This window comes from Microcaecilia unicolor, chromosome 2, assembly GCF_901765095.1.
Source record: "Microcaecilia unicolor chromosome 2, aMicUni1.1, whole genome shotgun sequence".
NCBI classification, from domain to species: Eukaryota; Metazoa; Chordata; class Amphibia; order Gymnophiona; family Siphonopidae; genus Microcaecilia; species Microcaecilia unicolor.
The window spans coordinates 597,915,007-597,927,690 of record NC_044032.1 but is presented as its reverse complement, the minus strand read 5'-3'; the positions used below and the strand labels follow the sequence as shown (position 1 = coordinate 597,927,690).

General features: G+C 40.5%; 1 protein-coding gene across 1 annotated transcript in view; it reads left to right on the top strand.

The window, feature by feature from the left end:
- The first annotated feature begins 511 nt into the window (after positions 1-511).
- The window catches only part of CPE (carboxypeptidase E), a 122,753-nt gene continuing 110,580 nt past the window's right edge, over positions 512-12,684 (top strand). The window contains exon 1 of the mRNA XM_030192675.1: positions 512-843. Coding sequence (XP_030048535.1) covers positions 564-843 — 280 coding nt within the window. The 5' untranslated portion in view covers positions 512-563. The remainder of the gene's footprint in view (positions 844-12,684) is intronic.

The following is a 12,684-nucleotide window of genomic DNA, read 5'->3' as shown; positions in this document are numbered from 1 at the left end:
TAGGAACCACTGGGTTAGTCTGATAATCTGACCAGTTTAAGGCTGCCCCTGGACAGGTTTCGGAAGCCCTGATCTATGAGATAGATACAAATACAGGGCTGCTTTTGTGCGTATCTCGACATGCACTCTCCCTCTCCCTCTCCCATAGGAGCCGACTCTGTGGGTGCTTAAGCACCCCCAATATTGAGAAAATTCCTTGTATGTGTCCAGGGAGGGGTTATTTCCATTAGGCTTAGCACCCCCAATAATTTTGAAAAGTTGGCTCCTATGCTCTCCACAGCTGCATGTAACGCACCTTGAGCGCCACTTGGGAAAGGCAAACACCTACTTCTACAATCCAAATTCCCTCTCTCTGTGTACGTATACACACACTCGCTGTGCAGGTCTGGATGTTCTTGGTACGTTCCACTCTCCTCACCTTCTCTCCCCCCCCCTCCCCCCCGCAGTGCGGGAATGGGCGGGTCGGAGTGTCCCCTCCTCCACGCTGCCAATCTTTTATAGCGGTGCTCGGCGTTACGGACGAGGACGAGGTCGGTGAGAGAGTGTGTCAGACCGTGGAAGAGATGGTAGCGAGGAGCGGTCTGTGGCTGCTGCTGGCGGCGCTGTGCTGTGCCTGTCTGATCGGAGCCCGGGCAGAGGCGGGCGCGCGGCACAGCCGGCGGCTGAGCCAGGACGGCGGCATCTCGTTCGAGTACCACCGCTACCCGGAGCTGCGCGAGGCGTTGATCGCCGTTTGGCTGCAGTGCTCGTCCATCAGCCGCATCTACACGGTGGGGCGCAGCGCTGAGGGCCGCGAGCTGCTCGTTCTCGAGCTCTCCGCTAACCCCGGCAAGCACGAGCCCGGTAAGGAGCGCACGCGCGCAGGTAGCGAGAGTCGGCAGAGAACTAGCGCTCAGGCAGTTATGAGCGTCGACTTTAAATTGCACAGACGTCTGCTGTGGCTTTATATGCGGGGAAGTGAGGCCCGGTCCTTGCATCTCGCTAGCAGAAGAATCTGGACAAAATTTATGTTTGAGAAATGTGTTTTAAAATTAATGATAGTTTATTGTATGCTTGTTTGCTCATTTGCATTTTAAAAAGGAAGACTGTCAGAAATAAATCTGATGATGACGAGCAACAAAGACTTAAAATAGATTCTTTGAAAATTGAGTTGGTTTTTAGTTCTTCCATGACGAATATTTTTGTAACTGTTATTGGTGTAACTGGAATCGCGTTATCCATGGTGCTAGATTTTCCTGGTTTGAATCAATGAGAAGCACATTGATGTGTAATAGAGGTGTGAAATATTTTTCTCCATGCCTGTCTGTAAAGAAACTGTTTCATTTGCTCTGTCTTGAAAACAACATTACATTACAACAATGGGTGCTTTTCACAGACTCGTCATATAGCTGGATTATTGTACAACAAGGAGAGCATCTCATCAGACCCTATGAGCTACCCTGTTTTCCACCCTCGCGGTAGGCAGCTGTACCTTTTCCCGCAAAGCTTTTTGTGTAGGGTTTATTTGTTCTAAAATCTTTTCTTCTCTTTGAGGCACATAGTACTACGGTTGTGTGGCTTTGTACCAGGCTTATTAAATTCATGTTATTAGAAAGATGAAAAATTAAGTCTTTATTTGCCAAAGCCGCTGTTTAGAGATTTGTGGCTGATCATAGTAGTACATTAGTGAGGTTGTAAGAAATGTATTGTGCTGAAAATAAGCACAACTGAAAGAAAAAGCTTGCAAAAGCAGGGAAAAAAAAAAATATATATATATATATTATGAGAGACAATATAAACAACAATTTATGAAAGGTTTTAATCTGGAAAGCAAAAATGTTAAAGAGAGGCTTGCTCAAACTCTGTAATTATTGTAATAACTGTTTTTCTAACTCAGTGAATGTTTGGCCACACAAACTGAAATTGTGTATTATTTTGATGATTATACAGTTAAGCATTCCAGCATCATCTAAAAGAGAGAAGGACAGAATTGCAACTGTAATGCTCAGTACTGTCAGCGGCATTGCTATTTTCCCATTTTAATGAGCTTAGGTGTTAAGAAAGCCAAGTCTTTTTTGACCTTGCAGGTTCCTCATGCTCATAGGGGCTTCCGACTCAGAACTAGAGCAAGAAACTGGCACCATAAGCTTTCATTAGCAATTGCCTGGAGCCGTTCCCCCTGTTTTACATATGTCCCGGCTCACCTAGCTCAATCATTGCATTAACAGTCCTTATGAAGGACCATCTGCTCAATCTCCTCTTTGAACCCTGCAATCATGATCTCTAAACCTCTTGACCAGGTACTATATTAGGTATTAATAAAACTAAATCTAAACTTCCTATTATGTGATCACTGTGCTCCCTCCCTTCATAGAAACATGACGGCAGATAAAGGCCAAATGGCCCATCCAGGCTGCCTATCCACAGCATCCACTATCTCCTCCTCTCCCTAAATGATCCCACATGCCTGTCCCATGGTTTTTTGAATATTAGATTCAGTCTTTGTCTCCACCGGAAGGCTATTCCAAGTATCCACAGTTCTTTCCATAAAAAAGCGTTTCCTTAGACTAATCCTGAGCCTATAGCCTCTTAACTTCATTTTATGCCCTCTCATTCCGGAGTTTTCCTTCTATGAATGATGCTCATTATATTTCCTACTGCAGCATCATTATTTTTTTTTATTGTAAACCGCCTTGACATTATCCATGGAAAGGATTATCCGTTAAATACCACTGGCAGAGATGTACAGTGATAAAAGTGTAAAATCCAGCATCCATCTTTATATATACAATGTGTCACTGTCCAAGAGAGTTTATAATCTAGCCAGCCAGCCAGAGAAGCAGAAGACAAGACGGGAATAAAACTTGGGCCCCTTTATGGAGTGGCCAGACCAGAGCGCCACTTTTCAATGTTTTTTTTTTATGGTTTTTAAATTTTATTTTCTGTCATAAAAACATGCTGCCTCCACAAAAAGTGTCAAGGTGCTTTACAGTAACAATAATAAAAAAGAATTACATAATGAACATGGTACATCACACATATGGTAGTCTAGTTAACATATCTTTGCAAAGTGCAAGTTTAAAGGTAATTTGATGTGCTTCTACCTATATTTTTCTAATTCTTCACAGACTTAAATCTGTTAAGGTTCATCTTGAGAGTTATTTAATTCTTCATAAACAAGATAAAATCCATTAACTCATTGTTTTTAAAAGATTTTGTTGCCTATAATATTGACGTTATATAAATCAATAACGCATAAATATTTCATGCAAATCCACTTATTTGTTATTACAGATCTTGGAAAATAAAATTGGATAACTGTTTCTCATGTGTTTTCACAACTAAATTACAGCATTCCCTAAAGGCTAGCTTTGCCACATGTTTTATTTAAGTTTGGGTGCCAAACACTTTGTCCCCTTTTCCCTAGCTGCATTAAAAGTTTGCAGTGTTAATGGCCAAAATTAATGTGGTAACTCCAAAACCTCTGTATTAACTGAGGCTATGCCCAACATTTTCCCATACACCTATTCACAGTAAGGTAATTCTCTGCAGGTCGCCTAAGGTTAAGCAGTGGGATGATGTGCGCTGTCCCCTTAATTTTATAAATGATACTTTGAGAAGCTCGCACAAATATGGATGCATGCCTACATTGTGTGCATATATTAATTGAATAATTAGCACCAATAATTGCTTTTTAACAAGCTATTGGTGCTAATTGGAATCAATTAAGATGTACACAGGTAATCCACACCTAAATTTTACTTGTGTCCCAAAAAAGGGGGCATGGAAACGGGAGGGTCATCTGCTGTTTCAGGTGGATCATTGGTGTGGTTGTTGGTTATGTGCGCAATTATAAAATAAAGGGGCTGCGTGCCTAGATTTAGGGATGCGTATTTCCACCACATTTTTTGTTGGTGCAAATAGACACACCTACATTTAAGCACAACCCCGGGACTTAAGTGCTATTTGAAAAATTGTGTCAAACTTTAGGCGTAACCTTTCTTTTTTTTAGCACAAATTGTTTTGGTGCCATTTATCGAATCTAGCCCTAAGTGTGAATTCTATAATGGTAATTACACACGTAACTGCATTTATAGACTAGAGTGTAAGCCCATATTTATGCATCTAACATTAGGTACAAGCACCTATGCTAGCTCAACAGCTGCTGTAAATGCTCAGCCCTAACTGCTGTAAAGTGCATAACTATAACCCACATGCGTAAATGCTAGGCACGCCCCTGACCTGTCTATGCCCTTCCCAGGTCCATGCCCTCTTGCAGGTGTACATGCAAAATCCATTGGGGTTCTTTTACAAAGACACGCTAGCATTTTTAGCACATGCTAAAAATAAGTGTGCGCTAAATGCTAGAGATGCCCATATATTCCTATGGGTGTCTCTAGCATTTATCACATGCTAATCATTAGTGCGTACCAAAAACACTACTGTGCCTTTGTAAAAGACCCCCTTAGTGCACAATTTGCAGAAGCCTGACTAAAGGTTACACCAATTAGAGCTAATAATTGGTTGTCAATGCTAGTTCGAAGATAATTATTAAATTGTTACATTTGTAACTTGACACTATTCTATAACATGCATGGGCGATTTTGCATGCAAAATGTAAAATTTTTTAACGCAAATTTATAGAATTAGGTAGGAAGTATACATCCTCTGTGAGGAGGAGTGGCCTAGTGGTTAGAGCACCAGTCTTGCAATCTAGAGGTGGCCAGTTCAAATCCCGCTGCTGCTCCTTGGGCAAGTCACTTAACCCTCCATTGCTTCAGGTACAAACTTAGATTGTGAGCCCTCCTAGAAATATCCCAAGTACCTGAATGTAACTCACCTTGAGCTACTACTGAAAAAGGTGTGAGCAAAATCTAAATAAATAAACAATATGTATAAATGTCAGTATTTTAGTTATGTATGTGTGGAAATGACCTCTTCCAAAATACAAGCATAAAACTACATGCATTCACAAGGGGCTAGATTCTATACATGGTGCCTGAAAAATCCATGCAGTAAAAAAAAAATATGCCTAGACGTATTTTCTAAAGTATACCTACATTTTTTAGAATAGGCTTAAATTTCCACATGGTATATAGAATACGCCGAGCACCTCTCCACACAACCAAATTTGATTGTGTCTGTTTAGGCCATCTTTTACTTGGCGTAAATCCCAATTCCTAAGAGTGGAGGAGTGGCCTAGTGGTTAGGGTGGTGGACTTTGGTCCTGAGGAACTGAGTTCAATTCCCGGCACAGGCAGCTCCTTGTGACTCTGGGCAAGTCACTTAACCCTCCATTGCCCCATGTAAGCCGCATTGAACCTGCCATGAGTGGGAAAGCGCGGGATACAAATGTAACAAAAAAAAAAATAAATAAAATTTTAAAAAGTTAGATGCAGAGTGGGTATATTCTATAATGATGTGCATAGATTGTAGAAATGGCCAAGACCCGCCCATAACCATGCCCCCTTTTCAACTATGCGACTTGGAATTTACATGCACCATTTTATAGAATACACTTAGCGAGTTGTGCGTGTAAATTTTAATGCCAATTAGTGTTGATAATTGCTTGTTAACATCCAATTGACAGTGCTGATTAGCTAGTTAAATTTAGTTACGGACATTGTTGTAAAATACGCTTAGATTTCCTTGCAGATATGAAGGCGTGATATATAGAATTTGGGGGATGGTGTGTACTTTGAGAGAGGGTGTGCGCATGGCTGGAGTTTGGGCAGAGCAGACAAGTATGTTTGTATATTATAAAATACTATAATTTACTTGCATTCTTGCTAACATCTAAGTGTGAATTTTTGGCCTGTTAAGCTAGCTTTTTATAAAAGAGAAGAGGTAGCTGCATACATTTTCTTTATAAAATACGTATTTTAGTAAGCACCTTATTATAGAATGACTCTCCACATGCGTGTTGAAGTGGTGTTAATGGCAGGACTATGGAGCTGGAAGCAATTTGGGGTGGAGACGGAATCAGTAAAAATGTACCAACTCTGACTCCAGTTTCAAAATAATAAAATTTACCCTACATTATAATGTTTTATTATCAGTTTTACTACTTTATCCTGCATCTAAAGTATTGGTAAATGTTATATTTACCAGTACTTTAGATCCTGGACAAAATATTTCACACCTAATATCAGCTTGAATCGGAGTCGATGGTTGGTGTACTGACTCCACAGCCCTTGTTAATGGCTCTACTTCTGCCTTAACTCCCCCTTCCCAGCATGCTTACTTTTAGTTATGATCTAATTTTATTAAAGCTCAATTTACATGCATATATTAGCAGTTTACATAAAAATCCAGTTTTTAAAATTACCCAATCTTACTACGCACCAAAAAGCAGAGACTTTCCGCTCCTTGTGACTCTGGGCAAGTCACTTAACCCTCCATTGCCCCATGTAAGCCACATTGAGCCTGCCATGAGTGGGAAAGCGCGGGATACAAATGTAACAAAAAAATAATAAAAATAAATTGCTAGGTTTCCCATCCATTGCTACCTATTGTTATCCTTCATTGTGACATTAGTCCTCAATATGACCTGAGCCCCTGACACAGGCTGATTGCAAAAACATTTTGTTGCGATACTGTACCACTGGCTCACTACAGCTTTTGTTTTTAAAAGCTGTACATAAGTATTGCCATACTGGGAAACACCAAAGGTCCATCGAACCCAGCATCCTGTTTCCAACAGTGGCCAATCCAGGTCACAAATACCTGGCAAGATCCCAAAAAAGTACAAAACATTTTATACTGCTTATCCCAGAAATAGTGGATTTTCCCCAGTCCATTTAATAACGGTCTATGGACTTTTCCTTTAGAAAGCTGTCCAAACCTTTTTAAAACTCTGCTAAGCTAACCGCCTTTACCACATTCTCTGGCAATGAATTCCAGAGTTTAATTACACGTGAGTGAAGAAAAATTTTCTCCGATTCGTTTTAAATTTACTACATTGTAGCTTCATCGCATGCCCCCTAGTCCTAGTATTTTTGGAAAGTGTGAACAGATGCTTCACATCTACCGGTTCAACTCCACTCATTATTTTATAGACCTATATCATATCTCCCCTCAGCCGCCTTTTCTCCAAGCTGAAGAGCCCTAGCCGCTTTAGCCTTTCCTCAAAGGGAAGTTGTCCCATCCCCTTTATCATTTTCGTCGCCCTTCTCTGCACCTTTTCTAATTCCACTATATCTTTTTGAGATGCGGAGACTAGAATTGAACACAATATTCAAGGTGCAGTAGCACCATGGAGCGATACAAAGGCATTATAACATTATAACATCCTCATTTTTGTTTTCCATTCCTTTCCTATTAATACCTAACATTCTATTTGCTTTCTTAGCCGCAGCAGCACACTGAGCAGAAGGTTTTAACGTATCATCAACGACGACACCTAGATCCCTTTCTTGGTCCGTGACGCCTAACGTGGAACCTTGCATGATGTAGCTATAATTCGGGTTCCTCTTTCCCACATGCATCACTTTGCACTTGCTCACATTAAACGTCATCTGCCATTTAGACGCCCAGTCTCGTAAGGTCCTCTTGTAATTTTTCACAATCCTCCCGCGATTTAATGACTTTGAATAACTTTGTGTCATCAGCAAATTTAATTACCTCACTAGTTACTCCCAATAAAACATGTATGATCCTGTTCAATTTCTTCTTGATTTATTCCTCTGCTTGTATTCTCTGGTCTTATAAAATTACCCTCCAAGTGGTGTTCTACTGAGTTAACTGTTGGTGTGGCCTGGTTCCCATGTTAATTGCTTAATATACTTTAGTTAAAAAGAGAGAAAAAAAACCTATATATACAAACATTTTAGTTCAGACCACAACACAGCAATCAGAAAGCTGTCGTCCTTCAACCAATCTGAGGTTTTGTGAGATCAGGTTAAAATTTAGTGCTAATAAATTAGGGGGGGTCCTTTTTATTACAGTACACTGGTGGATTTAGTGCACACTAAATGCTGCACAGTCCATTGTGTACCTATAGACCGTATAACATTTAACACACACTAATTAATTGGCATGCACTAAATCAATTAGCCTACCTTAGTAAAAGGAACCCTAGATGTTTTGTAGTGGAGAGAAGCTGATGTACCCTTTCCCCACCTCTCGTTTTGCCCCAGTGGTTAGAGCACTGGTCTTGCAATCCAGAGGTGGCCGGTTCAAACCCCACTGCTGCTCCTTGTGATCACTTAACCCTCCATTGCCTCAGGTACAAATTTTGTGAGCCCTCCTGGGACAGAGAAATATCCAGAGTACCTGCATGTAACTCACCTTGAGCTACTACTGAAAAACGTGTGAGCAAAATCTAAATAATAAAGAAATAAATTAGGTCTGAACACCTGGGGTGACTTTAGAGGTTTCTTTCTAATGCCACACACACACTGCTACTGTCCTAAAAACTCTATATTTTATCTGTGCCATAGCCAGCAGAAGCCAAGTCCACATCTTGCTGAAATAAACATTTCTGTAGCATTGGTTTATTCTTGTTTGGATTGCTATTAAGCCTGTTTAAATAGGCCTGCCACAAAGAAGCATGTAGAAATTATAGGTCATATGGAATGCAACTGTATGAGTAATGTGTGGTGGTATTGTGATAAGCCACATTGGTTCTCAGTATAGTGGACCCAGTTTTAAGATACTGTTAATTTACGAGGCCCTCTTCACATTTAGGAATGGTTAGTAGAGTATAAACGTACTCTGCTATTAAGGTCAGCCATTGAGGCCCTCCTTTGAGTACCAAAAGCAATAGAAGGTAGCAGAAAGTAGTCATTCTTGTATCCCAGCTCCACATGTGGAAGGTGCCTCATAAGGCGATTCATTTCTTCACTTATTTTTGCAGTTCTCAAAGTCTGCTCAGTTTTTATCATGCCCTGAAAATGATTACAGTTCCTCTCCCCCTTTTCAAAGCATATTTTCCTGTATTTTATTTTGGATTATGTACATGGGCTTGATGTTTACTGATGAAAAGCAGTTTATCAAATTAAATTAATAATAATAAACACATCTGTCTTGCATTTGATCCTTTTCCAAAAGATGTATGAGAAAAAGCTTGAAGACCTTAATATGTACAACCTAGACCAGGAGTGGGCAACCGTGGTCCTAGAGAGCTACAACCCAGTTAGGTTTTCAAGATCTCCACAATGAATGTGCATGAGAAATAGGATCTCGTGCATATTCATTGTGGAAATCTTGAAAACCTAACTGGGTTGTGGCCTTCTAGGACCACGGTTGCCCACACCTGCCCTAGAGGAAAGGAAGAATAGGGGAGATGATACAAATGTTTAAATTGGTGCTTGTCAATTGTTTTTGTTTATTTTTTGACTAAGACCTTATGATAGCAGCAAAAGGAAATTGTGTGACCCCCTAGGAGGTGCATCATCATGCATTTATGAAGAGCCCACCCAGGTTGTGACCCCATTTGGAGTTACGAACCAAGGTTTGGGATGCTCTGGTTTAAGTACTTGATATTAATATGCAAACCCATTTTTTTTTTTCAGAGATGGGGAAGTGGTAGAACTAAAGGGCATGAGGTTGCAAAATGGTTGACTTAGGAGTAGTATCAGGAAGTACTCTTTCATGGAAAGGGTGGTGAATGCCTGGGAGTGCTCTTCTGATGGAGGTGGTGGAAAAACAGTGACATAATTCAAAAAACACATGGGATAAACACTGTGGATTTGATAGCGTCTTTTGATAATATAAACCATGATTTGTTGCTTGGTCGGTTGAAGGAAATTGGAATTTCGAGCATAGTTTTTGCTTGGTTTGCATCCTACCTAGCAGGTTGCACGACTGTAGTGTTATGGAATGATTCTCAATCTTGTTTTCATTACTCTTTAGGGTGCCTCAGTGCCTTTGTTGGCTCCTGTGCTGTTTAATATCTTTATAGCTCCTTTTCTTTACCAGGCCCAATCTTTAGGCTTTACTATATGTATATGCTGATGATATTCAGCTATTGCAATCTCTAGATAACAATAGCCCTCAGAATATTCAGAATCTCTCTCAAAAATTGGATAAACTTGTTAGTTGGCAGGGCACAATCCATCATTGGTCATAGGGGAAAAAACCCCTCAACATACTTCCAAACATATCATCCCTTTCCCCCCAAACGACCAACAAGCAGTTCACCCAAAAATTGACAAGCACTCTGTAGTTCAGTAACAGTTCACAGTTCTGAAATGTCAGAAATAAGTCATGCTTCTGCAGTACTTATCACAACCTTCTCTGGGTTATTGATAAAAATTTCCAAGGCAGATTCCTTGGTAAATTGTATCTTTTCTAGTGATATTCATGATTTCAATTATCCCAATATTGACTGGATGAATGTAACAGAGCATGTTAGGGAGGTAAAGTTCCTAGATTAAATCAAGGACTGCTTTATGGAGCAGCAGGTTCAGGAACCAACAAGAGGGCAAACAATTCTAGACCTAGCCCTTAGTGATCTGGAGCTGGAGGTAATAATGCGGGGGCTGCTTGATAACAGTGATCATAACATGACCAGGTTTGCTTAATAACTGAAGTAAGTACACACAGGAAATCCAATATGTTAGCATTTTCCTTTCAGAAAGGAGACTATGATAAAATGAGGAAAAAAACCTTAGAGGAGCAGCTGAAAAGGTCAAAAATTTAAATGTGGAGTCAATGATGTTCAAAATTACCCAGACCAGGTATTCTATGTATTAAAAAAGATGGAAGGCCAAACAAGACCCAGCATGGTAAAAAAGTGAGGTGAAGGAGGTTATTAGAGCTAAAAGAATATCTTTCAGAAAATTGAAGAAGCATCTGATTGAAGATAATAGGAAACAACATAAGGATTGGCAAGTGGAATGCAAAGTGCTGATAAGGAACTTGGAGACTATGAAAAGATTGTTTTGGGGGCAAAAATACATCGAAAGCCCCGCGCTGTTCCAAACAGTGCTCTAAAAATAGCGCTGGAACAGCGTGGGGCTTTACCACCTGTATGATCATAAATAATACTATGCAAATTTATGTGCACTATTATCTCTGATCATGTGGTGATGTGTGGGAGGATTCGGCACAATCCTTCTGCACTTGTTTGATAGTCTGGGCTGTCAAAAGCCCAGACCTGTCAAACACAGGCTGGAGGTCCATGAGACCACCAGATCCCAAACAGCATGGCCTTGGTAGCCTAGTACTCCCACCCCGTGCCAGTGACATGGGGGCTGGAGGTCCGATTACCACATGTGAGCCCTTACCGCCTACCACCGCTTTCTGAAAACCTAGATGCACTGCACCAGCCGGCTCACCTTTATCCATATTTATTTACGCCTTCCAAAAAATGCAGCAGATAGATTTAGCCAAGAGAAGTCTTGCCTTGCCTGTGTTGACTTTGAAAAACATGGTTTAATGGTACAATGTGTTAGGTAATTCTTGAAGGAAAAGCTCATAAACGGTTATGGTACACATGGGGAAAGCCGCTGCGTATCCTTAGGATTAAGTGGTATGGAATCTTGCCACTTTTTGGGACTCTAGCAGGTATTGTGACCTATTCTGGCCGCTGTTGGGAAACAGGTAACTGGGCTAGATGGACCCTTGGTCTGACCCAGTAGGGGCAACTCTTATGATTTTGTTCTTTGATAGTTTCTACCAGTTTGCCCCACACTGATGTCAGACTCGCAGATCTGTAGTTTCCTGGGTCATCCATAGAACCCTTTTAAAAAAATGGCATTATGTTGGCCACCCTCCAGTCTTTAGGTAATATAGATAATTTTAATGGTGGGTTAGAGATTGCTAATAGTAGATTTGCAATTTCATTGGCGTTCTCTCAGTACTCTGGGGGGGGGGGGGGGGGGTGTATACCATCCAGTCCCGGTGATCGCTGCTCTTTAAGCTTATCAATTTAGCCTACTATATCTTCAGGTTCACCGAGATTTGTTTCCGTTCCTCAATCATCATCTTTATATACCATTTCTGGCATGGGTAGAACCTTTAGATTTTCCTCAATAAAAATTGAACAAAAAAAAATAATTTAGTTTCTTTGCTATGGCCTTGTTTGCCCTGAGTTCCCCTCTTATCCCTTTATTATCTAATGGTCCAGCTTACTACCGCACAGACGTTTTTCATTGAATGTATGTGAAAGTATGTATTAATCAGGTTAACTAGGTAGGAGCCCCTGTTACTCAGTTAACTAGTACTGACTGGGTCTCCACAGGATATTCTGTTACTGGCCAGTTAGTGCTGGGGTGGGCTGGGGATGAAATAATGATGGAGCTGGAAGTTATCTGAGTACCGCTTGCATTCAGAGACTATCCGGGTAACTTAGGACAGCAAAAAGGCTGACCACTGATTACCTGGCTAGTCAGTGCCAGTACCTGGATAGGGGCTGGGCCTAAAATCTGTGCCTAATTCAGCTAGTTGAATATTGCCCCTGTGTGGTTTTTGCTTCTTCAATTTTTTTCCTTCATTATCAGTGCTTGGCATTAACTTTTTAGTGTTTATGCTGTTTCCTATTTTTTGAAAGTTATTAGTTATAATAGCTTCATTCACCTCATTGACTGTTTGGCCTTTCTTCTGCCTATTACAAGTGGAATACATCTCTTCTGGGCTTCCAAAGTGTTTTTTTTTATTTACAAGTGTAACTTATGGGCTTTAACAAAATACAAAAAAAAAAAAAACCAAAAAACAATCATATGACGACAAATGTAAATCTCAAACCAAGAACCAAAAGGA